The sequence below is a fragment of the Pelobates fuscus genome, chromosome 12, assembly GCF_036172605.1.
Source record: "Pelobates fuscus isolate aPelFus1 chromosome 12, aPelFus1.pri, whole genome shotgun sequence".
NCBI classification, from domain to species: Eukaryota; Metazoa; Chordata; class Amphibia; order Anura; family Pelobatidae; genus Pelobates; species Pelobates fuscus.
The window spans coordinates 14069974-14096168 of NC_086328.1; the positions used below are offsets into that span (position 1 = coordinate 14069974).

A 26195-nucleotide genomic window follows, 5' to 3' on the forward strand; every position below is an offset into this window, starting at 1 on the left:
CTGAGGGTATTGGGGAGGGTGGGGAGGCTGAGGGTGGTGGGGGGTGCTGAGGCTGAGGGTGGTGGGGCTGAAGGTATTGGGGAGGGTGGGGAGGCTGAGGTTATTGGGGAGGGTGGGGAGGCTGAGGGTGGTGGGGAGGGAGGTGAGGAGGGTGGTAGGGAGTCCATACATACAGACACACAAACTTCCTCACTAACACACACACACACAAACTTCCTCACTAACACACCCCACACCCCCCACCCCCCACCTGTCCCTGGAGCCTGTTGCTGGGGGTCAGCCATCTTCTATCCTTTCCAGCAGCAGCATGGGCTGCTGCTTAATGGCGGGGGCGGGGCTTGTGTGCGGGAGGCGGGGCCTATGCCTGGGAGCCTGTCAGTGCTCCCTCCGACCACAGACAGCCCCCTGCACAGTTCCAGCTGCTCTGCCCTGCATTCCTTCGGGCTGTAACAGGCTGTTACAGCCCGAGGGAATATCATTTTAACACATGGCCAGCAGGTTGCTGGCATTTGGGGGGGCACAGCATGATGTAGGGGGGGCCATGGCCCCCTCTGCCCCCCCCCCCCCCCCCCCTTAGCGACGCCACTGCCGCTCAACTCAGTAGTTCAGCAATGACTGTTTTAATACAAAAAAATGTCTTTGGCCCTTGGTAGCATCTATGTCTGTGCCATGTGGTTGGATTTATAGTACACACAGCCTGGTAGTCGAGGCTACAACTGTCATGATGTGGGCTGTGGGTGATAGTTGTAGGTGATAGCTGTATATCGATGTGAACTGTGAGTGATGGGAGTTGTAAGTGATAGCTGTATAACAATGTGGGCTGTGGGATATAGGAGTTGTAGGTGATAGCTGTATATTGCTGTGGGCTGTGGGTGATAGGAGTTGTAGGTACTTGTGATAACGTAGCAGTAATTGTTGAGGCTGTATGTGTTCTGTTTCTTTACTTGTGCCCGTGTTTGCACTTTGTATTGGGTCAGTAGTACAGTTCCTGCCCACATATAGTCATAGAAACTTGTATTGTGTAAAAGGGCACTTCCTACCATCCAATCCCATGCCTTGGGATTGGCACCTGATCGTTTTCTGAGATATAAACAAGGCTGGGCTTGTTGTTGCTTCACTGTGATTTGTAAGAGTGATCTGTCAGTTATCTTCCTCATTCAGTGAAAGCGTTCGGTCTGTGATCCATTCCTGAAGATGGGATCTCTGGTCAGAATCCTCCTGCTGTGCTGTGTGACCTGGGCAGCCCAGGGAACAGGTGAGACATTGTAACACGACTCACATACACAACATTCCGAGGGTTAACACTTTCAGTGCCAGAGAAACCTCATGGATCAGAGTTTAACCCTTTGTGTGCCAGATATGTGCGAGCAATTGGGTTGACTCTCAATCTGGTCCTCTAAGCTTAAAGGAACACTATAGTCACCTAAATTACTTTAGCTTAATAAAGCAGTTTTAGTGTATAGATCATTCCCCTGCAATTTCACTGCTCAATTCACTGTCATTTAGGAGTTAAATCACTTTGTTTCTGTTTATGCAGCCCTAGCCACACCTCCCCTGGCTATGATTGACAGAGCCTGCATGAAAAAAAAAACTGGTTTCACTTTCAAACAGATGTAATTTACCTTAAATAATTGTATCTCAATCTCTAAATTGAACTTTAATCACATACAGGAGGCTCTTGCAGGGTCTAGCAAGCTATTAACATAGCAGGGGATAAGAAAATCTTAATTAAACAGAACTTGCAATAAAGAAAGCCTAAATAGGGCTCTCTATACAGGAAGTGTTTATGGAAGGCTGTGCAAGTCACATGCAGGGAGGTGTGACTAGGGTTCATAAACAAAGGGATTTAACTCCTAAATGGCAGAGGATTGAGCAGTGAGGCTGCAGGGGCATGTTCTATACACCAAAACTGCTTCATTAAGCTAAAGTTGTTCAGGTGACTATAGTGTTCCTTTAATAGCTAATACTTACAAAGAAAATAATTCGATTTGTCACTTATGATTTCAGAGATGAATTATATAGTACGGTAGGTATATTACAGATAGGTAGATATGCATGTTAGTCTCCTCATTCTTTGAAGTTTTTTAATTCACTACATGTAAAAAAACAGTAGTAATCAAAAGGATTAGCAGACTGGCAGTTTGTTTTAGAGTGCAAGTTCTTTGGACTAGAAAGTGTTGCTCCAAGAGATCAATAAACACCTAATGGGATGAGCACAGTGATTAATTCCTACTAAAAGCAATGTGTCATAAAATGGTTAATCTGTGTTATCAGACTGTTCAATACATTATGTAAACTGAACTTTATTCTATGTACATACATGGAAACATCTGTAATCTTTGCGCAAGAATTCTTTAGGGCAATTTCTAAAATCACTTTAAAAGTCTATACACATAATCTCCGACACACACATACAACCACAGACCTATACGCACAATCACAAATGTACACACACACACAATCACAGACCCCACACAAAATCACATACATACACCAACAATCAATCACAGACCTCCACACACACTTACACAGATATACCCACACATAATCACAGACCTATACACACAATCACATACTGTCAGGATCGGGACAGGGATCCAACACGCAGAGTACGAACAGGAGAGGAGTACGTATACCGCACCTTAGAATGGCCGGACTAACGTAAGGAGAAAGCAAAGAATGGTCAGAGACAAGCCGAGGTCGAGGGAACGAGAGAACAGGTAAGCAAGAGACAAGCCGAGGTCAAAGGACACGAGAGGTAAACAGGAACGATAGTACAAGCCGAGTCAAAACCAAATAGAACAATAGACATAAGAGCACTGAGGAACCAGACAAGCTAGAACCACGACAGGGCAATGAACCATTACACACACCCCTCTTTTATACCCTGGTTCTTTAATTGATGACTCCGCCCTTGCCGAGCCCTGATTGGTTGTTCCGAACTAGATTGACAGGTCGGGATGTGATTGCCGTCATGACGTCGGCTCCTGAGCGTCGTGTCATAAAAGGAAGCGGGGTTCTCGCGGCCGGCGTGGGAATGACTAAGAGAGCTGTGAGGATTGGAAGAATCAGCCCCGCTGAGAGAAGGGCCGTCGGGAAGTCTAACCTCCTTCGAGGTAGAGACTTCAGGTACCCTGACAGTACCCCCCCCCTCAGAAACGCCCACCGGGCGGAAGGAACCGGGGCGAGACGGAAAGCGAGCATGAAAAGCCCTGAGAAGGCGAGGAGCATGCACATCCTCCTGGACCACCCAAGACCTCTCCTCAGGACCATATCCTTTCCAGTCAACAAGATATTGCACCTTCCCCCGAGAAATCCGAGAATCGAGGATGGAATTGATCTCATACTCCTCCTGACCCTCAACCTGGACAGAACGAGGGGAAGGCACAGTGGAGGAAAATCTGTTACATACCAAAGGCTTCAATAAAGAAACATGAAAGGAGTTCGGGATGCGTAAAGCAGGCGGAAGAGCCAGACGATATGCAACAGGATTTATCCGAGACAGAACCCTGTAAGGACCTATGTAACGAGGAGCAAATTTCATGGAAGGAACTTTCAAGCGGATGTTTCTGGTACTCAACCATACCCTATCACCCGGAGAGAATACAGGAGCCACCCTTCTGCGTTTGACAGCGTGTCATTTGGACACCATGGAATTATGAATAAGGATTTGTCGAGTCTGATCCCACAACTTCCTCAGATTGGCAACATGAATATCAACCGACGGTATCCCCTGGGAGGGGGAGGCCGACGGAAGAACGGAAGGATGAAAGCCATAATTCATGAAAAAGGGGCTAGAACGAGTAGAATCGCAAACACTGTTGTTGTGCGCAAACTCCGCCCAAGGAATCAGACCGACCCAATCGTCCTGGTGTTCAGAAACAAAACAACGCAAGAACTGTTCAACCTTTTGGTTGGTGCGTTCGGCAGCCCCATTGGACTGGGGATGATAGGCAGAGGAAAAATTTAATTTGATACCAAGCTGGGAACAGAAGGATCTCCAAAACCGGGAAACAAATTGGGAACCTCTATCAGAAACGATTTCAGAAGGAATCCCATGTAAACGAAAAATCTCCCTCGCGAAAATTTCAGCCAACTCGGGAGAAGAGGGCAATTTGAGCAGAGGTACAAAATGAGCCATTTTGGTAAACCTGTCAATTACTGTGAGGATAACCGTATGTTTTTTAGAAACCGGTAAATCAACGATGAAATCCATAGCCAGACAAGACCATGGTTTCACAGGAATTTCTAGGGGGTGCAAAAGCCCACATGGAAGCGTATGAGGTTGTTTAGTCCTCATACAGACATCACATGCCCCGACGAATTCCTTAAGATCCTTACGTAATGAAGGCCACCAGAAATCTTTCGAAATCAGAGAACATGACTTGCGTATGCCAGGATGTCCAGCAAATTTACTGTTATGAAAACACTGCATAAGTTCCAGTTGGAGTTTAGGAGGAACGAAGTAACGGTCCCCCGGAATAAGTCCGGGTGCCAGATGTTGTAACTTCTTGATCTCATCCAGCAACGGAGAGTGAATCTTGATGCTAGTGCTGGCAATAATATTAAGCTTGGGAACTATAGAAGAAAAAACCATATCAGGCATAGTAGAAGGTTCATGTTGGCGGGACAATGCATCGGCCTTAGAATTCTTAGAACCAGGTCTATAAGTGAGAACATAGTTGAAATGAGTAAGGAACAAAGACCAACGAGCCTGCCTGGCAGATAATCGCTTGGCTTCCCCTATATATGACAAATTCTTGTGATCCGTCAAAATAGTAACCGGGTGTAAAGTCCCTTCCAACAAATGTCTCCACTCTTTTAAAGCCAAAATTACCGCTAACAGTTCTCTGTCACCAATATCATACCTGCTCTCAGGCCCAGACAATTTCCTGGAAAAAAACCCACAAGGATGCAGTGGTTTATTCAAACTTAACCTTTGGGACAGAATAGCGCCTACACATGTCTCTGAGGCGTCTACCTCGAGTAAGAAAGGCAAAGATGTGTCTGGATGAACTAATATCGGTGCTGAGGCAAACTGTTCCTTGAGAGTACTGAAAGCAACAAGCGCCTCCGGGGACCATGTCTTAGTATCAGCACACCTGTTTAGTCATGTTGGTAATAGGAGCAATAATAGACGAGTACCCCTTAATGAAGCGCCTGTAGTAATTCGAGAATCCGATAAACCTCTGAATGGCCTTGAGTCCCTTGGGCAATGGCCAGTCCAAGATAGATTGGAGTTTAACAGGGTCCATCTTAAACCCCTCACCAGAAATAACGTAACCAAGAAAGTTTACCTGAGATTGGTCGAAGCTACACTTCTCCAACTTGCAATACAACCCATGCTGTAGGAGTTTGTGCAATACCCTTCTGACTTGTTTGTGATGAATCTCAGGCTCTTTAGAGTGTATTAGTATATCATCCAAATAAACTATAACACATTCATGTTGAAATTCCCTAAGAACCTCATTAATCAAGTCCTGGAATACAGCAGGGGCATTGCAAAGCCCGAAGGGCATTACCGTGTACTCATAGTGGCCATACCGGGTATTGAAAGCCGTTTTCCATTCATCGCCCTGCTGAATTCTCACCAAGTTATAAGCTCCCCTCAGATCTAACTTGGTAAAAATCTTAGAGCCTTTAAGGCGATCAAATAGCTCAGTAATTAGGGGAATCGGATAAGCATTTCTGATAGTTATCTTATTCAAGCCCCGATAATCAATGCAAGGCCGTAGTGTGCCGTCTTTCTTATCTACAAAAAAGAAACCGGCTCCGGCTGGAGAAGAGGATCTCCTAATAAATCCTTTGTCAAGATTCTCCTGAATGTACTCCTCTAAGACTAAGTTCTCCTTAGTGGATAGAGGATATACATTGCCCCTCGGAGGCATAGTACCAGGTAGGAGATTAATCTTACAATCAAAGGACCAGTGTGGGGGTAAAGTATCAGCCTTCCCCTTATCAAAGACTGCCTTTAAATCCTGGTACTGGGAAGGTATCTGTAAATCTGTGGGCTTGTTAGAGTTACTAGGTGTGTCCACTACGCACAATGGTGAGACTTTCTGTACACAACCTTTCTGGCAACCCTGACCCCAAGAGACTTTTTCACCTTGCTCCCAATCAATAGTAGGGTTATGCTTTTTAAGCCAGGGATACCCCAAAACTATAGGAACTGAAGGGGATGAGATAAGCATGAGAGAAATCTCCTCCTCGTGTAAAATACCAATGGTTAACTTAACTGGTATAGTTTCACGAGAAATCACAGGATCTGATAAAGGTCTACCATCTATGGCCTCAACGGCCAATGGAGTCTCCTTTAGCTGAGATGGGATAGAGTGGTTTTTGACAAAGGTTTGATCAATAAAGCTTTCAGCTGCTCCGGAATCTATTAATGCCATAGCTTTAAGTACTCCCTTTTCCCAAGTTAAAGAAACCTGTAGTAGTAACCTATGATCCCTGTAATCATATGTAGAGGACAAAATAGAAACACCCAAGGCCTGTCCTCTGGAGAAACTTAGGTGCGAGCGTTTCCCGGACGGTTAGGGCAATTTAGGCGTAAGTGACCGCCTACTCCACAATACATACACCGACACTCCCTTTTCCTATATTGTCTTTCATTCTCTGAAAGGCGAGTGTTACCAATTTGCATAGGTTCCGGGAGAGCTAGTATAGTAGATTCAGAATTCTGAACTGCGGGAGTTAGTCTTAAGGAAGGTCTATAACCATTATCACAAGTGTTCTGCCTCTGTCTCATGCGTTCATCTATACGAGAAATAAATGAAATTAATTCCTCTAAATTTTCAGGAAGATCTCTTGTGGCAACCTCGTCTAAGATCGCATCTGATAACCCGTTCAGAAATACGTCCATATAGGCTTGTTCATTCCACTTGACCTCTGCCGCCAAGGATCTGAACTCTAGTGCATAATCTACAAGGGTTAAACCATGCTGTCTAAGACGTAATAGTAATCTAGCTGCACTGGCCTTTCTCCCTGGGGGATCAAAAGTCCTCCTAAAGGTAGTAATAAACGCATTATAGTTATAGACTACTGGATTATCATTTTCCCACAGAGGGTTAGCCCATCTAAGAGCTTTGTCAATGAGTAGCGAGATTATGAATCCAACCTTCGCCCTGTCAGTAGGGTAGGCGCGGGGTTGTAATTCAAAATGAATCCCTATCTGGTTTAGGAAACCTCGACAGGTATCCGGAGCACCGCCATACCGTAAAGGGGAAGTAACACGGGAAGAAGTTCCCACTGTGGCTACCTCTAGGCCTGTGTTAGCAAGAGAGATAGATGGAGTACGCATCTCCTCTGCTTGATTACTCGGATGGGATAGTAATGCTTGCAGCGCTAGGGCCATTTGGTCCATTCTATGGTCCATGGCTTCAAACCTCGAGTCAGGCGGACCAAGCTGAGCGTTTGTACCTGCAGGATCCATGGCCCTGTCGTAATGTCAGGATCGGGACAGGGATCCAACACGCAGAGTACGAACAGGAGAGGAGTACGTATACCGGACCTTAGAATGGCCGGACTAACGTAAGGAGAAAGCAAAGAATGGTCAGAGACAAGCCGAGGTCGAGGGAACGAGAGAACAGGTAAGCGAGAGACAAGCCGAGGTCAAAGGACACGAGAGGTAAACAGGAACGATAGTACAAGCCGAGTCAAAACCAAATAGAACAATAGACATAAGAGCACTGAGGAACCAGACAAGCTAGAACCACGACAGGGCAATGAACCATTACACACACCCCTCTTTTATACCCTGGTTCTTTAATTGATGACTCCGCCCTTGCCGAGCCCTGATTGGTTGTTCCGAACTAGATTGACAGGTCGGGATGTGATTGCCGTCATGATGTCGGCTCCTGAGCGTCGTGTCATAAAAGGAAGCGGGGTTCTCGCGGCCTGCGTGGGAATGACTAAGAGAGCTGTGAGGATTGGAAGAATCAGCCCCGCTGAGAGAAGGGCCGTCGGGAAGTCTAACCTCCTCCGAGGTAGAGACTTTAGGTACCCTGACACATACATACATACATACATACACCCTCAATCAGACCTACACTCAATCACATACTTATAAACACATACACCCATACCCACACAAAATCACATACATAGACAAACAATCACAGATCCACACACATAAAATCACACACCTATACACACAATCACATACAAACAAACACATAATCACAGACACACACAAAATCACATACATACACACACATAATCACAGACACACACAAAATCACATACCTATATACACAATCACATATATACACACAAACACAAAATCACATACATACACAAACAATCACAGATCCACACACAAAACAACCCCAAAACACAACAATATTAGCAGGCACTTACCCTGTTCCTCTGCCTGCTTGCTGCTCCCTGCTGATCCGCGCGCGCCACCCACATAGAGTGTCAGAGTGCTTCTACTCAAAACACAGTAAGGGCGGAGCATGTGGAAAGTACATTTTTTGCGCACCTCAGAATTCCTCCTGCAGCCCCCTACGCCACTGAATGGGCTCCCTGCCCCCCTCTCTGCCCGGCAGCACGGACGGCAACCTGGCCACACTGCTAGCAGTCCCGGGCCGCAGGTTGGACACCCATGATCTACAAAGGGGGAAATGTAAAATATACGAGACAATTACAATATGCTACAAACCAGTAGATGGTTGAGGACCCAGCTCCAAAGAGCTTACAATCTAAAGGAGTTGGTATAGAAATACAATATGAAGGAGGATGCAACAAGGTGGGAAAATAGCAGAAATGGAGGTGAGAGTGGAGTGTGGTGCTTTTAGAGAGAGCAAGAGACAGGTTTGTGAAATAGAAATTACTCTGGCAAGCCATATGCTTGATTTTGAGGGATTTCTTAATTGATTTAAGAGTAGGGCAGAGTCTGATGGGGGTTAGGTAGACTGTTCCAAAGAAAAGGAGCCGTCTGTGAAAAGTCCTACAAGCGTTGGTTGACAGTAAGGGTACGAGCAGCGGACAGGAGAAGGTCAGCGGCAAATCGGAGAGACTGAGACGGGGCAGAGCTTAGAATTAATAAAGAAATGTAACAGGAGCTACAGTTGTTTAGCGCTTAACAGGTAAGGGTTAGTATTCTGAATTGACTCCTATAGGGTAGAGGAAGCCAATGTAAGGATTGACAGAGGGGCGAGGTGTGAGGAGCGACAGGAAAGGAAAATCAGCCTGGCGGCAGCATTTATTACAGACTGTAGCAAGGCAGTACGGTTTCTGTTAGGAGAGAATTACAGTAATCGATGAGAGAAATAACTAGAATGTGAACAAGCTCCTTAGCAGCATCTTGCGTAAGAAAGGGGTGGACGCTGGCAATGTTTTTAAGGTCAAGTCAGTAGGATTTGGCAACAGACTGGACATGAGGCATAAAGGTGCGGCCAGAATCAAAGATAACACCAAGACGCTGAGTTATGAATACCAGAGAGCTTTGATCCAAATCTTCTGTGTAATATTTCTATTTTTGATCTAAACTCGGGGTCAAAGATTTCTGGGTCCTGCAAAGGTTTCTGGGACTTATTTTAGCATTATTGCAGGAACAGGCTGATGGGTGCAACGTCAACTTGCAGGGAGAGCGAAAGAGGAGGATCACTATTATGAGATGGTTTATTTATGTTACATTTATATTTTCTTTCCAAACTGGGTAAAGGGGGAAGATTTACCATATCAGATCAAGTGCTGTTCTGGGGCAAAGTGCTAAATCTTATGACATTTGTTTTGTTGGTTTTTTTTGCATGCTAAATTCTGCTTATTTAGCTGTTTGACCGATTTTAGTGCCTGTTTTTTTTTTTTGTCTCCCTTTCTGTGCAATGGTACGTCAGTGCGCCTCTGCTGTCATGTGTAGTCAGCATGTCTCTTCCATCAATAAATAATACAATATTTTAAGATATTTCTTTACTAAAGAATCTTGACTTAAAGGAAACCTCCGGTCACCATAACAACTTCATCTAAGTTAAGTTATTTTGGTATCCGGAGACCCCCACAGGCATATTCTTACCTGAAGAGGTTAAACCGTTCTCAAATGATGTAACCACAAAGGCTGCCTCCAGCGCCGGATCTGCAGTTTCCCCCAGGCAGCATGGAGTGCCACCGGGCAGGGGCGCCACTGATTAATTCTGCACTTCCTGAAACGTAATTTCGTAAGCTGATGGCAGGTAAAAAAGCACCCGGGAACCTTGTGGCACCATAACAACTTCATTAAGATAAGGTTCTTATGATGACCAGAGTATTCTTTTAATTTTAAGGATAACATGAATATTTGATATTTTCAGGTGAAGAGGATTCAAGGCCATTGTTGGAGACAAAGTATGGAAAACTTCTGGGGAAAATGAATGTTGTGAAAGGGACAGATCGGAGCGTACACGCGTTTCTGGGAATCCCCTTTGCGAAGCCTCCAGTGGGCGAGTTAAGATTTGCTCCCCCACAGCCACCTCTACCTTGGGACTCTGTCAGGGATGCAACTAATCATCCACCCATGTAGGTTATGGGAAGCGCACTGTAGTAACGTTTATCTATTGTAGGACTTTGTATTTTGAGTTTTTTTTTACTGTTTTATGTTTCTTATTTTCAAAGCATTGTACAAAGGATGCTGAGGGTGCATTAAAGGCGTTGCTGTAAAAATACACAGCGTAGCTGGAGTCAATCTGTCATGGTGCTGCTTTCACAATAGAGCAGCATCATTACAGTGATATTTTTTAAGGGTTACGTCAAGCACCATAACCACTTCAGTGGCTTGAAGTGGTCATGGTGTCTGGAGACTGTATATGCAGTAGTTGGCTTTGAAACTCTGCACATGCATGTTTAACCTCCTTGTTGCCTGAGGTGTAACTCCACCTCCGGCAGCATCATACAGGCAACTAGAGTTCTGGGCTGGCTAATGTCAATTCTGTGCAAATGTTCATACATAGTGTGCGATTCATTGACTGAGAGAGGTTAACTGACACTGAATGGCAACTGGATCGGCTTCCAGCTCCACAGCAGCTGTAGGTGAATTAACAGAGCAGTAAGTAGCCCTGGGGAACTGGGCTAGTGCACTCATGGCATCATAATCATAAAAGATGATTGGAGTAACCCTTTCAATGCTATTTTTTTTTTAATTGATTTTTTTATCTCCTTGATAAGATTAAGGGATATTTAAAGCTTCACTCCAAGTACCATGACTGTTTTAACCCCTTAAGGACACATGACGTGTGTGACACGTCATGATTCCCTTTTATTCCAGAAGTTTGGTCCTTAAGGGGTTAAACAAATGGATGGTAGGATTGACACAGTCATCGAGCAGGTGCCAGGTATATTGTCATAGGCGTGTGTGTGTAGGCGCTGTATGTGTGTGAAGGCGCAGTGTGTGTATAAGGGTTTGTGAGGGTGGTGTGTGTGTATGTGTAAGGGTGCTGTGTGTGAGGTTGCTGTGTGTGTTTGTGAGGGTGGTGGGTGCTGTGTGTGTGAGGTTGCTGTTAGTGTGTGTGTGTGTGCTGTTAGTGTGTGTGTATATGTGTGAGGGTGCTGTGTGTGTGAGGGTGCTGTGTGTGTAAGGGTGCTGTTAGTGTGTGCTGTGTGTGTGTATGTGTAAGGGTGCTGTGTGTGTAAGGGTGATGTATGTGTGTGTGTGTGTATTGTGTGGGGGTGGCGTTTAGTTAATAACCCCCCTCCCTTCTTACCTTTTGTAGGGAGGAGGGATCGTGCTGCTGCCATCCTGGTGGTCCAGCGGTCTGCAGCAACGCTCCGACCTCGTGAAAGGAACCCGGCGGAGCTGCTGGCAAGAGGTCCCTAGTTCCTCTCCTGCCTCCCTCCTTGCCTGTGATCTCCCTCACCTGCCCACGGAGGGAGGCACATAGCGTGTGCCGCGGGGATTAGGGTGTGCCCAGGCGCACCCGGCACACCCCGTGAGCACGCTTATGTATATTGTCAAACCATGCTAAACCATCTCAGCACAGTGCTTGGAGTGTTCATTTAAGGGCTGTCCACATTAGTTAAGGTGTGCCAGTGACCACGTTGTAGACTGTAACCACCTGTAATATAAGAAAAGCAAAGTCTGGCTGGGTGCAATGAGAGTTACTGTTTGAATCATTTCCATCATCCACAAAGGTTCAGATAACTATCTAGACTCCCATTCTCCCAAGACTGTTGCAGGTTGAGCTGATATGCCACCTTGGGGGGTGGGGCTGGTCTAAAAGTGTTATTGCTACATTCATACAAAATATTGTATTGCTGTAGACTTGTAAAATGTAAAACATTTACACAGAACACGTCTATAGAAACCGTGTTAGTGCCCAGAGACAGTGGGTGTTGGATGCAATGTTTGCTGATCAATGAGATACATCATACATCAAATAGTGCTGTTTATGTAATGTTGGTAAAGGAGAGATGTTTGCATCGTACAGTTTGATACGGGTAAAATTCTTTAACATGCCTGTCGGTATTAGTCATTAAATTGACCCTATAGGCACCCAGAGCACTTCATCTCTAAAACTGCAATGTTTACATTGCATGGTTAAGACAGCCTATAGTGACTGTCCCCCAGACCGACATTAAAGGCGCTTCCTGCATTTTCATGGAGAAACGATGTGGTCATGGTCATCAGCGTCTTCAAAATCCCCATATCAAAGTATTGATTAAATGCTTTCTATCGGCAAGGTCTAATGCACACACTGTAGGTTCCCCCATCAGCGTGATGTTGATGGAGGAGCAGATATGGACAGAGCTTTTAACCCTTTAATCACCGGGAGAAGGGTGCAGTATTCCTAACGCTATAGTGTTATAGTGATCCTTTAAATCGGAAAATTTTACATTTTATGCCAAAATAACTGAACTCATATTTTGTCCATAAATGTACAATTTCCACATCAATTCTTCACAGTTTCCGGTTAAATAAATGGCCCTGGAATGGAATGGGATTTGATCGTATTATTTGGTTGTGCAACAAACAGAGTCTAAAACTCTATTTGTAAATTAATGGAATGATTTTGGTTTTGTTCTGCAGGTGTTTACAAAACCCGGCTGCCATGGAATCCCTTAACGAGTATTTGAAAGGCGCTGTTCGCTTCCCCCCTATTTCTGAGGACTGTTTAATGCTTAATGTTTTCACACCAGCTGATCGAGGACAGGATGCCCGGCTTCCCGTGAGTATTCAGTTATAAAAACCACAAAGCAGCACAAACAGCATGTCCGGGTCAAGTCAAAGAATATTCTGAATCAAAAATAGAGAAGAGGGTTGCACTCAATCACAAAAACACACACAGGGTGCCAAACTGAGCATGGGTCAGCATACCCCATATAATCTACATATAAGAAAACATCTCAGGCACTCAATGTGATATGTACAAAGCAGTTTTAATGAAATAGGACATGCTACACACTCTGGATTAAAAAAAACTACATAGGAATAAATAAGCATTTAATCTGGTTCTCTGTAATTGTGAAATGCTCAGAGCTCTGTATGAATGCTCATGTACTGTAAGCAGTGCTCCTACCATCATAGTCTGAAGTGTGGGAACTGCATTCCCATGGGTTTCCAACCCACTCGAACCCGGTTACTGTATTTTGTTTTTTATCTGACGTGTACCATGACAGGTGCCCTTTAAACCACTATTGGGGTTATTTACTAAACCAGAAATTGAGAAGAATTTGACAAAACTAAATGGATTTTTTTTTTTGCAGTGCACAGAAAATGTTGCAAGCAGGCACGAGGTGCCCCGAAAGCAGTCCTCAAGCTTTTTCTCGCAAAACATGCGGGACATTTGATTACAAGGCACATTTTATATTTTTGTTAGCTTATACTTTCAGTTTGTGAGAGTAGTGTTACACGTTAATTAGGCTAGAACTGTGTTTAAACTAGTCTGTGGGCATCACAGATTATGCATATATGAAAGGAGAAGAAAAAACAGACGTGAGAGTTAAACATGCAGGTTGCCAGGCAGGCAGGTATATCATTGTTATGTTACTAAATGGAATTTTACTGCCCAATAACAGTATGAATTTTTTTAGCTTTTTAGCTTTTTTATCCTACGATCTGCAGCTCCCTGACCAATTCTACACAGTTTTTAATTTGGTGAATAACTTCAATTAATTAATAGAACAGCCACTTAGCAGGATCTGTTCTGGAACTGTGCGCCTCCATCTTTACTCCCTGCCAGTTATATGCTCTGTCAGTCCCCATAGGGTGTGGTGGAGGAGAAATAGAAACATTGTTTCTTCTCATCCAAAGCAGTGTGTGCCTTGGTTGTGCCTTGATTGAACGGGATTATTACTGTACGTTAATATAAATTAAAGAAAAAACGCATCACAAGAGAAAATAAAACCTACCACAAGTTATAGGTGATTTTTACTGTTTGATTAATTTGTTCCGTTTCCATAAAAGCAATGGAAGGCCGAAGTAAATTACAAGAAAATCTCTCAGAACTACCTCCAGGGCTATAGTTGACCCTCTTCTTTTTCAGTGCATTGCTTGCATAATAAATATATAGATAATGTTGCAAAGGAAGCTCTAATCAGATCCTTAATTAACAACCATTCACTATTTTCTTCCTTGACGTATCTCCTGCCCAGGTTATGGTGTTTATTCATGGAGGGGGACTTACAAACGGAGGAGTTTCCATATACGACGGATCTGCACTGTCTGCCTACGAGAATGTAGTTATGGTGACAATCCAGTACAGACTGGGATTGCTGGGATTCCTCAGGTAATTTATTACACCCATCTGTCATATCCAGCTTATACTCATGAACTGGATATTCAATGAGAAGCCTCTGATTGGTTATTTCCTTGTGAAGAGACTAAAAGTCTCTTCTGGGGGGAAAGGAGAGGGGCTTACAAAGGCTGCAGTCATAAGAACTACAGCTTTTGTAAGCTATTTTAAACTATATTCAAAATGAATACATACATGAAACTATACATGTATGTATTCATTGGGGGAATATCTACTAAACTGTGGAGGGGGGGGGGTTGTTGGGGAGTTTGGAAGTGTGGAGTGGTCCTTTAACCCCTTAAGGACCAAACTTCCGGAATAAAAGGGAATCATGACATGTCACACATGTCAAGTGTCCTTAAGGGGTTAAGTTAGGAAAAAATCTTTTCAAATTGCTTAAAAGGCAGTGAATTGGCCTCACCAAATCCTCCCCTGAATTTAGTTGGTGATGATTAAACCAATTCCTGTTCTTTGGTGCAATTCATTCCTGCTGTAAAATAAGTCAAATTTGAATGCAAATTGATTCTCAGATTTTTCATAATTGACAGAGTTTGCAAATTGTTGCCATATATTTTGATTGCAAATGTACTCATTTCAGAATAGATTGGTCATATTGAGTGTTTTGAACACAGAACATGTACTAGCTGTATAATTTATTTTTATTACATACACATCATTGAATATAGCTCAGTTTTGCATCAATTATTTTGATATTTGTACATAATTCAACTAAACCGGGGCTTGACAAATTTGCTTGGAATCTAAGAGCCAGCTAAAAAAGTTAGGAGCCAGTTTTTTTTTTTTTTAAACTAACAAAGCTTTATTTTTAACGACAAACATATAATTCTTAAAGGGACACTATAGTCATCAGAACCACTACAGCTAAATGTCAGTCCCTGCAGGCTTTTCAATGTAAACACTTTCTCTGGGGTCCAGTGTGCAGATGGGCTGAAATCTTCATGCTCTTCTAGCTCTGCTCCCTTACGTGCCGCTTTGTGATGCCGAGGCTGAAGTGACATAATATTCCAGCTCTCGGCATCACTGCAGTGTCCACAAGGGAGCAGAGCAGGAAGATTAATGAACGGGATGAGAAACACCCAGGAGCCAGGACAAAATGCCTCGTTGCCACTTTGAACTGGCATCTGGGATCTTTTGAGCCCTGTACTAAATGATCACTTAACCCACATTGTGATTTGAAATAAAGCCTTGAGATTGGGGGAAGAGCAGCACAGAAAGTGAGAATGATAAATATGTTAATATTGATGATCTAGTTCATACTGCTCTATATTACTGGCTCGAAATAATAGCCATGTACATGGCAGATCAGAGATTTAATTGGAATACACCGGGACATACTCTATCTGTAAACCTCGCTTCCTCCTTGTTCTATCTCAGTACCGGTGATGATGAAGCACCTGGCAACTATGGGTTTTTGGATCAGGTTGCAGCTCTTCAGTGGGTCCAGGAAAACATTGAGAATTTCGGAGGGGACCCAAAGTCTGTCACCATATTTGGGGAATCCGCAGGAGGTGTGAGTGTTGCTGCTCTGGTAAGATGCTCTTGGTATTTTGTCGGCCTGAATAGCCTTTAGCGTGGCACTACTGAAACTATAATAATAATGGCTTTTCATATAAGAGACTACATTCTTTCACAGTCCTATTTCAAAAGCTTCCAATCTTCCATTCCAAATATCTCCATGCCCACCACACTCGTATTGAACAACCACCACTGAAGTAACAATACCAAAATTGTCCTGGCAATAGTGTCCTACCACCCTATGTTTCAAGCTTCAACTCTCTAACTCATTAATGCTTTGATAAAATATCTATATTCTAAAATGATCATGATATACATATATATATATCCTTCAACTCTTCTGTAACCATTCCTCTCTCTCTTGTCTTTTTGCTATTTCCAGGTTTTGTCTCCCTTATCCAAGGGTTTGTTCCACAGAGCCATCGCAGAGAGTGGATGTGCTCTATTTCCCTCACTCATGGCTACCACATCCGAGATCAAGTTTTTTTTAAATGTACGTGCTACATGTTCTGTTCCCGTGGAGAAGGGACCGTGTACCAGAAGTGTCTGGTTGACATACTTGGTGCCATAGCAGAAGGGGTGGGTGGGGAGGGGATAAGTGAGTAGAAACAGAGGCACTGACAGTCAATTTAATTATCCAGTACTGTTGGTGAGTTAAGCTTTGATAATTCCAAACACACATGGAGATAGGTGATATGACTATATTTTGTATGATCTATGTACATTTTGTGACTGCTGTTGTTGGGCTTGTATCCTGCCATTGGCGCAGGGGCAATCTGGCTTTGATTCCAATGCGGCAGATAGCATGAACTAGGACCAGGAGGCATCTTGTGTTAAATGGGATAAATGAAAGCTATATTTTAAGATAACCAAAAAATATTTTTGCTTTATTTTAAGACGTTGGTGTCAGAATTTGCAGATCAGCTGTATAAAACACTGATCAGCCACAACATTAAAACAACCTGCCTAATATCGTGTACTGCCAAAACAGCTTAGATGCGTCAAGGCATGAACTCCACAAGACTTTTGAATGTGTCCTGTGGTATCTGGCACCAAGACATGGGCAGCATTTCCTTTTAAGTCTTGCAAGTTGCGATGTGGAGCCTCCATGCATCAGATTTATTCAAGCACATCCCACAGATGTTCAATTGAACTGAGGTCTGGGGAATTTGGAGGTCAAGGCAACACCTTGAACTCTGTCATGTTCCTCAAACCATTCCTGAAAAACATCTGCAACAATCTCAAGGTAGGTGTTATGTGTCAAAGTAATATCCACATGGATGCCAGGACCCAATATTTCTCAGCAACACATTGTCTAGAACATAAGAATGCCTCCACCGGCCTGCCTCCTTCACATAGTGCATCCTGCTGCTATATCTTTCCAAGGTAAACATTGCACACGCACTCTGCCATCCACCTGATCTAAAACAAAATGTGATTCATCAGACGAGGCAACATTCATACAATGCTCCATGGACCAGTTCTGATGCTCCCTTTCTCATTGAAGGTGCTTTCGGCATGGACACGAATTATCATGGGCACTCTGCGAAGCCCCACATACAGCCCCACATGTGTGTTCTGACACCCAGTATTAAGTTTTTCAGCAATTTGAGCTACTGTAGATCTGCTGTGTGATCAGACCAGATTGGCTAGCCTTTGCTCCACATGAGCATCAATGAGCATTGGGCGCCCATGACCCTGAAGCCGGTTCAGCAGGTGTTCTTCCCTGCACCCCTTTAGGTAGTTTCTAACTACTACATAGTGGGAACACAACATTTGCCCTTTTGGAGATACTCTGACCCAGTCAGTCAATTAGCCATCACTATTTGGCCCTTGTCAAGGTAACCTCTTGCCCATTTTTCCTTTTTCCAACACATGAAATTCAAGAACCAACTTGCTGCCTAATATATCCCACCCCCTGACAGGTGCCATTATAACAATATAATCAATGTTATTCACTACACCTGTCAGTGGTTTTAATGTAGTGGCTGATCAGTGTGTATTAACTACTCAAGGACCAAGTTTAATTTGTTTGTTACTCAATTAACCCATTATGTCGTCCTGCAAAAGGTGTGCTTTAATTAAACTGGGCATCATAGCACACCCTACCTATTACCACTGCTCCTTTTTATAAAAAAAAAAAATACAAATGCCTACCTGAGCACCATAGTGTTGCCATGTAAAATAAGTAGAGGTGTTAGAACTGAAATACAGATTTGGAGATTATATTGTTCATTGGTTATCCCAGTCCTGCCCGACTCAAGAAATGGCAATGTACATGGCAGCCCAATGTCTAGTGTAAGTTATTTAGCGAGAGACAGCTTCTATGGCTCATCAGTGTAAAGAGTGACCAGCATTTTTAATGGGAAAAAAAATACAATTTATATTGAATAAAGTTTGAAATACAAGAGCGGTCACTCGAACAGCAAGGGGTTAAAACTTGAATGGGGAGATTTTTTTATACTTCATAATAGTGCAATGCCAGAAATAAATTATTGTGTTCAACTTTAAGTACCTATAATCTCTGCTTGTAAGATCCTATTAAATGGCTAATATTCACACCTCTGCTTTGTAGGCAATAACCAATATAACTAGCTGTGACCCAACTGCAGTGGTGGAATGTCTGAAGGGGAAGACTGAAGAAGAGCTGCTTGAATTCGTTGTAGCCATGGTAGGATACAACATGTCTAGTGTTGCATAACTTATAAAATATTTCAGGGGTGTATGTGCTTTTTTAAAGTGAATCTGTCATAACAGATATAGGTTTGCAGTTTTCTGAACGTCAGGCTTGACTCATGTTATCCAATTTAGTGTTTCTTCCCTTAAATTAAAATATGTGCTTTAACATTATTTCCATCGCCCCTGTCTCATGTTTACAGCATCAATCTTGTTTGCCGTGGGTGTTACACTTTCTGTAAGACATATATCTCCTGCATACCCTTGTTTGGGGAGCACATATTTCTTTCCCATTACAGGTTGAAAGAGTGCAGCACATTTTTGTTGGCTTTTTGGTATGTAAATAAAACTTATCTGTTCGCTCACTGCATTCTCAGACTGTGTCCAAAGTTGCTGCAATAAATCATTCTGGCTGTTTCTCTCCACTCTGTGATGCTGCTGCTGCTGCTGCTCTCACACAGAGCATGTCCCTCCTCACAAATTCCCCTTGCGGGCACTGCTTTTCTTTAGGCTGAATTCAAGCAGGAGAGATGCCCAGAGGAGTTTCCCCTATAACAGATATGCAAAGTGAAACCTTCTTATCTCTATGCCGAACAGTACAGATTTGGCACATACTGATATTAAGGGGGAAGCTTTTAGAGAAATCTAGACATTTGCTAACAATTCTGCTAGCACAATGCATAGATTAAACTTGATTTTCTATCATTTAAGATTAATTTTTAGTTGGCAAGACAGGTACACTTTAATGGGACACTCAAGGATAAGTTGAACTTCATTATTTACTGATTTATGTAGAAGATACATTGAACAATAATAAAAAAAAGCATACAAAAATAATACAATATATATATATATATATATATATTTACTGGTGTGTATAGTATAGTATTGGTGTGACTGGTGTGTAAAGGCTTTTTTACTGTAAACACTGCCCTTGTATAGAAAAGGCAGTGTTTACATTACTGCCTAGTAACACCTCTAGTGGCAGTCACTCACTCACATGGCAACAAGAGGTGCTTCCTGGGTCAGTGCTGCAAAGTGTGCAGCAGTGACTTTCTGTGTCTTTATACTCTGCACGGAGGCACTGATTATTCCTCATAGAAATGCACTGATTCAGTGTATCTATATGAGGAGATGCTGATTGGTGCACCGCGTGTGAGCTTTTCTATGGGAAAGCATTGGATTGGCAGAGATTGTCAATTTTGATGATCTCAGCCAAGGGGGTGGGGCGGGACCAGGACCGGCAACAGTGGACCTGCGTGGTGTTGAAATAAAAGGGGGAGGTTTGGGGGTGGGGGACACTATAAACATTTTTTTTTTTTACACTATAGTGTCAGAAATACACATTTGTATTGCTGACACTATAGTGTTCCTTTAAATCGTATTACAGATATTTTCCAGTCCAGTGGATTTTGAACCAACTCTGATAATATACTTTAATGGAACGTAAAGTTAAAACCAATAATTAGTTGAAGTTATCACACAGCTATTTAAAGAACAAGTGGTCAGAGTAGAAATGTGGAGATTTTTTGTAGTTTTAAAAATATAAATTCTATTCTCTGTCTCAATAGAATTTAATTGCCTTACCTGGAGCAGTGGACGGGGTGTTTCTTCCCAAACCTGCCGAAGAGATCTTGGCCAACAAAGAGAGTAATGATGTTCCCTTAATGATTGGAGTCACTGAGCAGGAGTTTGGCTGGATCATTCCAAAGGTAACAAATAGTTATAGCCAGAAATCTTTAAAGTACCGTAATAAAATACGGATTACCTTATTAGGTATGGCATGCATTAATTTATAAAAACACTGTGTAATCTGGAAATCTCAATATAGATGCGGAAAACATACATTTTCACAGACTCACAGAAGCTACATCCATTGAGATTCACCAAAGCAGACTCACTCAGAACTGAACACCAAAATCATTTTTCCATTAATAGATTTTAGGGTAGTAGGATTTTGCTTTGCTTAACCAATTCCAAACCATATTAGCACAGACGCTGTAAGAATTATCTTTTTTTTTTATTTTCATTGACTGATGACAAGTCAATTCTAATGTAGCTTGAATCCTCCACCCGCCCCCCAAATTCTTAAAATTATTTTCCTTACTTATTGGCATTAAAGCCATGATTAGAAGAGATGGTTAAATATTTAATTCTGCTGCCCAATTAAATTAAGAATGTTTTTGCTTTTTTTCCCCCTACACTCTGATCAATAAAATGTTTCTATTTTCATAAAAAGATTATGAATATTAGTGGATTGAGGGAAGGTATGGACAGAACTACAGTCGAGTCGATTCTGCAAGTCATTCCTTTTTTGGTAAGAATTCTATCTTTACATTAAACACTGATTATATATGACAGAGAAGCATGATGTGTCATTGCGTGCGTGCGTGCGTGCGTGTTAAACTTTACATAAAATACAGTTTAGCACAAGGAAAATTTACGATGACAAACACTTTAAAATGTAATGCTTTAAAATATGTGAAAGAATAAAGACATGAATTTCCACCCTTGCAAGTCTGTTAGAATGAAAATTAGCACAGGATACAAAAAATTTAATTAAAATCACAAATCTATAACTTGTGCTAGAAAAGGGCAACATTACAACTTTAAAATAAATATAACATATTGTGTGCAGCCTATATTTACATTTTGTAGCTGATTCACCGCTAAATTTCATTCCTATTAAACATTCAGAATACCGTTCCCGGTATACTTTCTTTGGCGATGGATGAGTACATTGGGGACACTAGTGACCTTTCCGAAATCCGCAACCGATTTCTGGATTTATGTGGAGACGCCTTGTTTGTCATTCCAGCCCTAAAGACGGCTAAATATCACCGAGGTATGTGATCCGGACCTTAATATTAATTGTGCTCTGCAGTTACTCTGCGTTACAGGAGCACTCAATGGTATCTGTAAATAAGAGTTTGCACAGCGCTCCCCTACTGCCAGTCACTGCATGTAGCGGCAGACCGCGGTAGAGGAGCCTCTGCTGTCAGACTGCGTACAGGATACAAAGGCTCTTTAACGGACCGCCCGCTCAGCCATGCTACACGGAGGGAGGTGAGGCTAAGCAGGCACAGGGAAGGGGCACAAAATAAGGAAACAGGAGAGAGGGGACAAATGAAGGGCACAGGAGGGCAGGGGGGAACAGAAGAAGGGCACAAAGGACACAGAGGGACTGGGGGGGCACAAAGAAACACACAGAGGGACTGGGGCACACAAAGACACACAGAGGGGCTGGGGGCACAGAGGGACTGAGGGGGAACAAAGAGACACACAGAGTGGCTGGGTGGAGACAAAGAAACACAGAGGGGCTGAGGGGGCCAAAAAGACGAAGGAGGGATGGGGGGGGGGAAAAGAGACACACAGAAGGGCTGGGGGGAAGAGACATACAGAGGGGAAGGGGAAAAAGAGACACACAGAGGGTTTGGTTAAGAAACAGAGGCACAAACTGGCTGGGGGAAGAAAGAGGGCTGCCAGCTGCAGCCTGCCTGACTGCCAACCAGCCACAGCAGCCAGCCAGCAACAGTAATTAAGGTGAGAAGAGCCAACTTGGGCTGGGTGTTAGAGAGCGATGTTATATTACTATATTGTGAATAGGGGCCAGAGTGTTAGAGACGGTCGAGGGATCATACATGTACTGCACATGTGTACTCTGGTCTAAACCACTGATTCTGCATCGCCAGAAGTGACGCAACTGAAGTGACATGTTCGAGAAATAGAATACCGTCTCGACCGCCGATGTGTCACAAAATAACGCATGTCTAAAAAGTGTGTCACCAACATGTAAGTTTGGAAAAGCTCTGCCCTAGACCTTGGTGGATACCTACAAAAGTCTAGTTTTTCCACGTAAAACTGTTACTTTTAGATTTCAACCTCCTAGGTATCACCTTCTCTTCCCCACAACACCGCGCTCTGCCTCTTGTATTCCTTAACCCATTCCTAGTAGATTGTACAGTCACTTGAAAAGGGCTTTCTTCACCTACTGTGTCTGTCAGTTGCTTGTTGTTAAATATCCCCAAGCTGCTGCCGAGAATGACGCTACATTGATGCTAACAATAATTTCTAATGTATTGTTTTATTGCTAGATTCTGGTTTTCCTGTCTTTTTCTACGAATTCAAGCACCGTCCATCATTGTTTGAAGACTCAAAGCCAGATTTTGTTACAGCAGATCATGCAGATGAACTTCTGTTTGCCTTCGGAGGCCCGTTCTTGTCTGATATGGAACTATTAAGTGGTAGGTCTTGGATATTACTGGCCATCTTCATTTATAGAGGCTCTGCCATTTTGCAGGATTTGTTTCTAAATTAATATTTTTTGTCCCCATATTACTCCTTGGGTTTTTTATTGTGTGGGGTTTTTTTTTTTTCCTTTTCTTTTTCCAATTCACCTTAATTTTTCAATTCTACATAAGAAAACTAGGGACCACTTATTTGTATGCAGAGAGTGATTTTTGGCAATGGGGATACTTAAAGGCACTCTGTAACAGTAACTGCTTCATTTCATTGAAATGGTTTTAGAGTATGGAGTCCCCTGTGCTGTTCTTTCATTCAATATTAAATCATTTCTAATGCTAAACGAGAGTTCTCAGCCACCCATCACCTCTCTGCTGCTCAAACTAGTGAGGACGCAGTATCGTGAGCTGTATTGGGAGCTGAGAGTGTCAGCTGACTGCTTTTAACCTGCCACAGCAACCATTGTTGGTATGGGTAAAATTATGTGTGTAATCTTAATGTTATCCATGACTCTTGTAGAGAGCAGGCGGTGGGTAGTCAGCGACATTCATTCAGTGTTCATTTTTAATCAGAAGTTAACTTGCTTTAAACGTTTTTATCTCCTGCTCTGTAAATTAAACTTTAATCACATGCAGGATCTAGAAGGCTTTAACAAAGTAGGATATAAGAAATTCTAAATTAAACAGAATGTGTAATAAAGGAAGTTTAAACATTAGATGACTATTTACAGGAAGTGTTTGGAAAGCTGTGTAAGTCACATGCAGGCAGGTGTGACTAGTACTGTATGAACAAAATGCTCAATTCTCTGACATTTAGGAGCTAAATCAGTGAGACTGCAGGGGTATGATCTATACACCAAAAACTACTGCATTAAGCTAAAGTTGTTTTGGTGCCTACAGTGTCCCTTTAAGCAAAGTTCACATCATAATCCCCTTACCTTGTCTCCCAATTTAATAACCCCAAGCATCATGTAATTATGCACCAGAATTGGTTGAATTACTATTGTCAATATCTGTGTGGAAAGGAAGACATATATAAAATGTGACTAAAAAATATTAAAATAAAATTGTATATAAAGCTCTTCATATGGAAACATGTATTGCTGCTTTATCTATACAATATAAGGATACAAAAAATAAGTAAAAAAGTGAAGCACTAAAAATCGGCATAATGTATATGGCAACATATGGTGAAACTGTGTTGTGTGTGTGTTTTTTTTCTTTTCTTCATGCGATGTCTCAACTAAATAATTACGGTTATTAAGTACAAGTGATAGAACTTTAACAACCTTGTATAGTGTTTTAATATAAAATCCTATAACGATATTTCTGAAGTTTCCCTCATTTGCTGAAATGCATCTCTTTCAGTTATTCATCTTTGAGTTTCTATATTTATGTAACATTGTGTCCACGTACAGTAAGTCTATCTGCTTCCTTCCAAAAGGTGATATGACAGACGAAGAAGAGACCCTCAGTAAAAATGTCATGAAATATTGGGCCAACTTTGCTCGAAATGGGTAAGACCAGTGTTGAGTACTCGGTTTAAAGAATATAATGTTTATAAAGCACTGTGCTTCTCACAGAGATAACACATTCGTGCAATGGACAATTTGGAGGAAGTCAGTTGAGGCATTTCAAGGTACTGAGGCAGGATTTCATAAGGAGACAACGTTTTGGCTCCCCTCTGAGATTTTATCAAGGCTCTTTTAGAGAAGCCGAAATGTTGTCTCCACTTCCTTGTTTTAAATAAAGACTGCCTTTTAGAAGAAACCTCAAGTGTGCCTGGATATTTCTTTTCCGTATTTGATGTCTTCAGGGATTGGCCCTCCCTTTCAGGAGCACCCATCAGGAAGTATTCCCCCCTTTTTTTATTGTGTGCATTTCTTTTTTTTGCAAACAACTGTACTTGGCTCTCCACGTGATATCCATTGGCTGTGGGATTGTATGAATAAAAATAGGAGACCACAAGGACCTTATGGCTACAGGAGCTTGCCCAGTGTAGCCCCCTTTCAGTCAGTCACCAAGCCAAGTGAGGGGTGATTAATGTAGTGGGTGTGTTGCCCAATCTCTCTTGATTGTGTGTAGCTTAGCCCAATTCATGGGATGAGGCGAAATGCAGATTTATCAGTGATGGTTCAGAAGTCAGAAGGCAAATATTACCTGATGCTCCATACCTCAAATCCCCACATGCAATGCCTATATTACTAAAGATAAACCTAGCCTTCTCTTTTGACTAGTTATTAAATCTAAAAATTAGTTGTGTAATCACTGTCAACTAATGCTCACTGCTTACTTTGATTTATATACCTACAGTGATCCAAATGGACCAGGTCTGGCCAAGTGGCCAAAATATGACGAAGATGAATATTATCTGCAAATTAACCTTGAACAAAAAGCATCAAATAAGCTAAAACATGAAAGATTTGAGTTTTGGACCAAGACACTTCCTGAGAAAATCCAACAGTTATCAGCAGGAGATCATACCGAGTTATAAACTGCTCAACATTTTGTCTCATATACACAATTTCCTATTCAATAAAAAATACACATTTTAATACAGGTTACGCAGTACGTGGTTTTTAAGGCATACTCTGGAGGTGGCTACATATGACTCCCATAACTTAGTTGAGTCAGACTGACACACTAATTGATACTTCTGTGCTAATCTGATGCTTCCATGCATAATTGCCCTCTAGGCATTACACATATACTGCTAAATAATGGTGCAAATGAGAGATATTATGTAAGATTAAAAAACTTTTAGGCGGTTTGATTTGGTAGCATAGAGGCACATTCTGGTGACATCCAGCTGGTTTTAGAACAGAACAGTGGTGTAACTAAAAACCACAGAACATCCATTGAGGGGTCCAATTCAGCCCATGTGTGGATGTTGTGGCCATAGTTCCATGCCTCCCATGCTCTTTGGGCCTACCTGATGGGCAGAACGTCAGGGCCCAGCCAATTTTGCAACTGTTGCGACCTTGTTAGGCCTGCCACTGAAAACAGAACCACAAATTCTTTAAACTACCTCCACATC

The 26195-nt window shown here is 42.5% G+C and overlaps 2 protein-coding genes across 2 annotated transcripts in view; one reads left to right on the forward strand and one right to left on the reverse strand.

The window, feature by feature from the left end:
• Positions 1 to 1002: 1002 nt before the first annotated feature.
• Positions 1003 to 25696, forward strand: LOC134578923 (fatty acyl-CoA hydrolase precursor, medium chain-like). The gene is made up of 13 exons (XM_063438018.1): positions 1003 to 1255; positions 10293 to 10497; positions 13001 to 13139; positions 14566 to 14699; positions 16101 to 16254; positions 16624 to 16734; positions 18817 to 18912; positions 20489 to 20629; positions 21157 to 21234; positions 21615 to 21762; positions 23012 to 23161; positions 24603 to 24675; positions 25472 to 25696. Exons 1-13 carry the CDS (start codon positions 1195 to 1197, stop codon positions 25650 to 25652), a joined length of 1671 nt encoding a protein of 556 aa, XP_063294088.1. The 5' UTR covers positions 1003 to 1194; the 3' UTR covers positions 25653 to 25696.
• LOC134578926 (carboxylesterase 5A-like) overlaps positions 20598 to 26195 on the reverse strand; it is a 35307-nt gene continuing 29709 nt past the window's right edge. The window contains exon 14 of the mRNA XM_063438020.1: positions 20598 to 20654. The gene's annotated coding sequence lies outside the window, so the exon portion shown is untranslated. The remainder of the gene's footprint in view (positions 20655 to 26195) is intronic.

Excerpts from the sequence above, each read along its gene's own strand:
- LOC134578923 (XM_063438018.1), top strand. The coding sequence starts at position 1,195 with ATGGGATCTCTGGTCAGAATCCTCCTGCTGTGCTGTGTGACCTGGGCA. Across the intron at positions 14,700-16,100 it reads GGATTGCTGGGATTCCTCAG|TACCGGTGATGATGAAGCAC; the intron begins GTAATTTATTAC and ends GTTCTATCTCAG. Across the intron at positions 24,676-25,471 it reads GCCAACTTTGCTCGAAATGG|TGATCCAAATGGACCAGGTC; the intron begins GTAAGACCAGTG and ends ATATACCTACAG.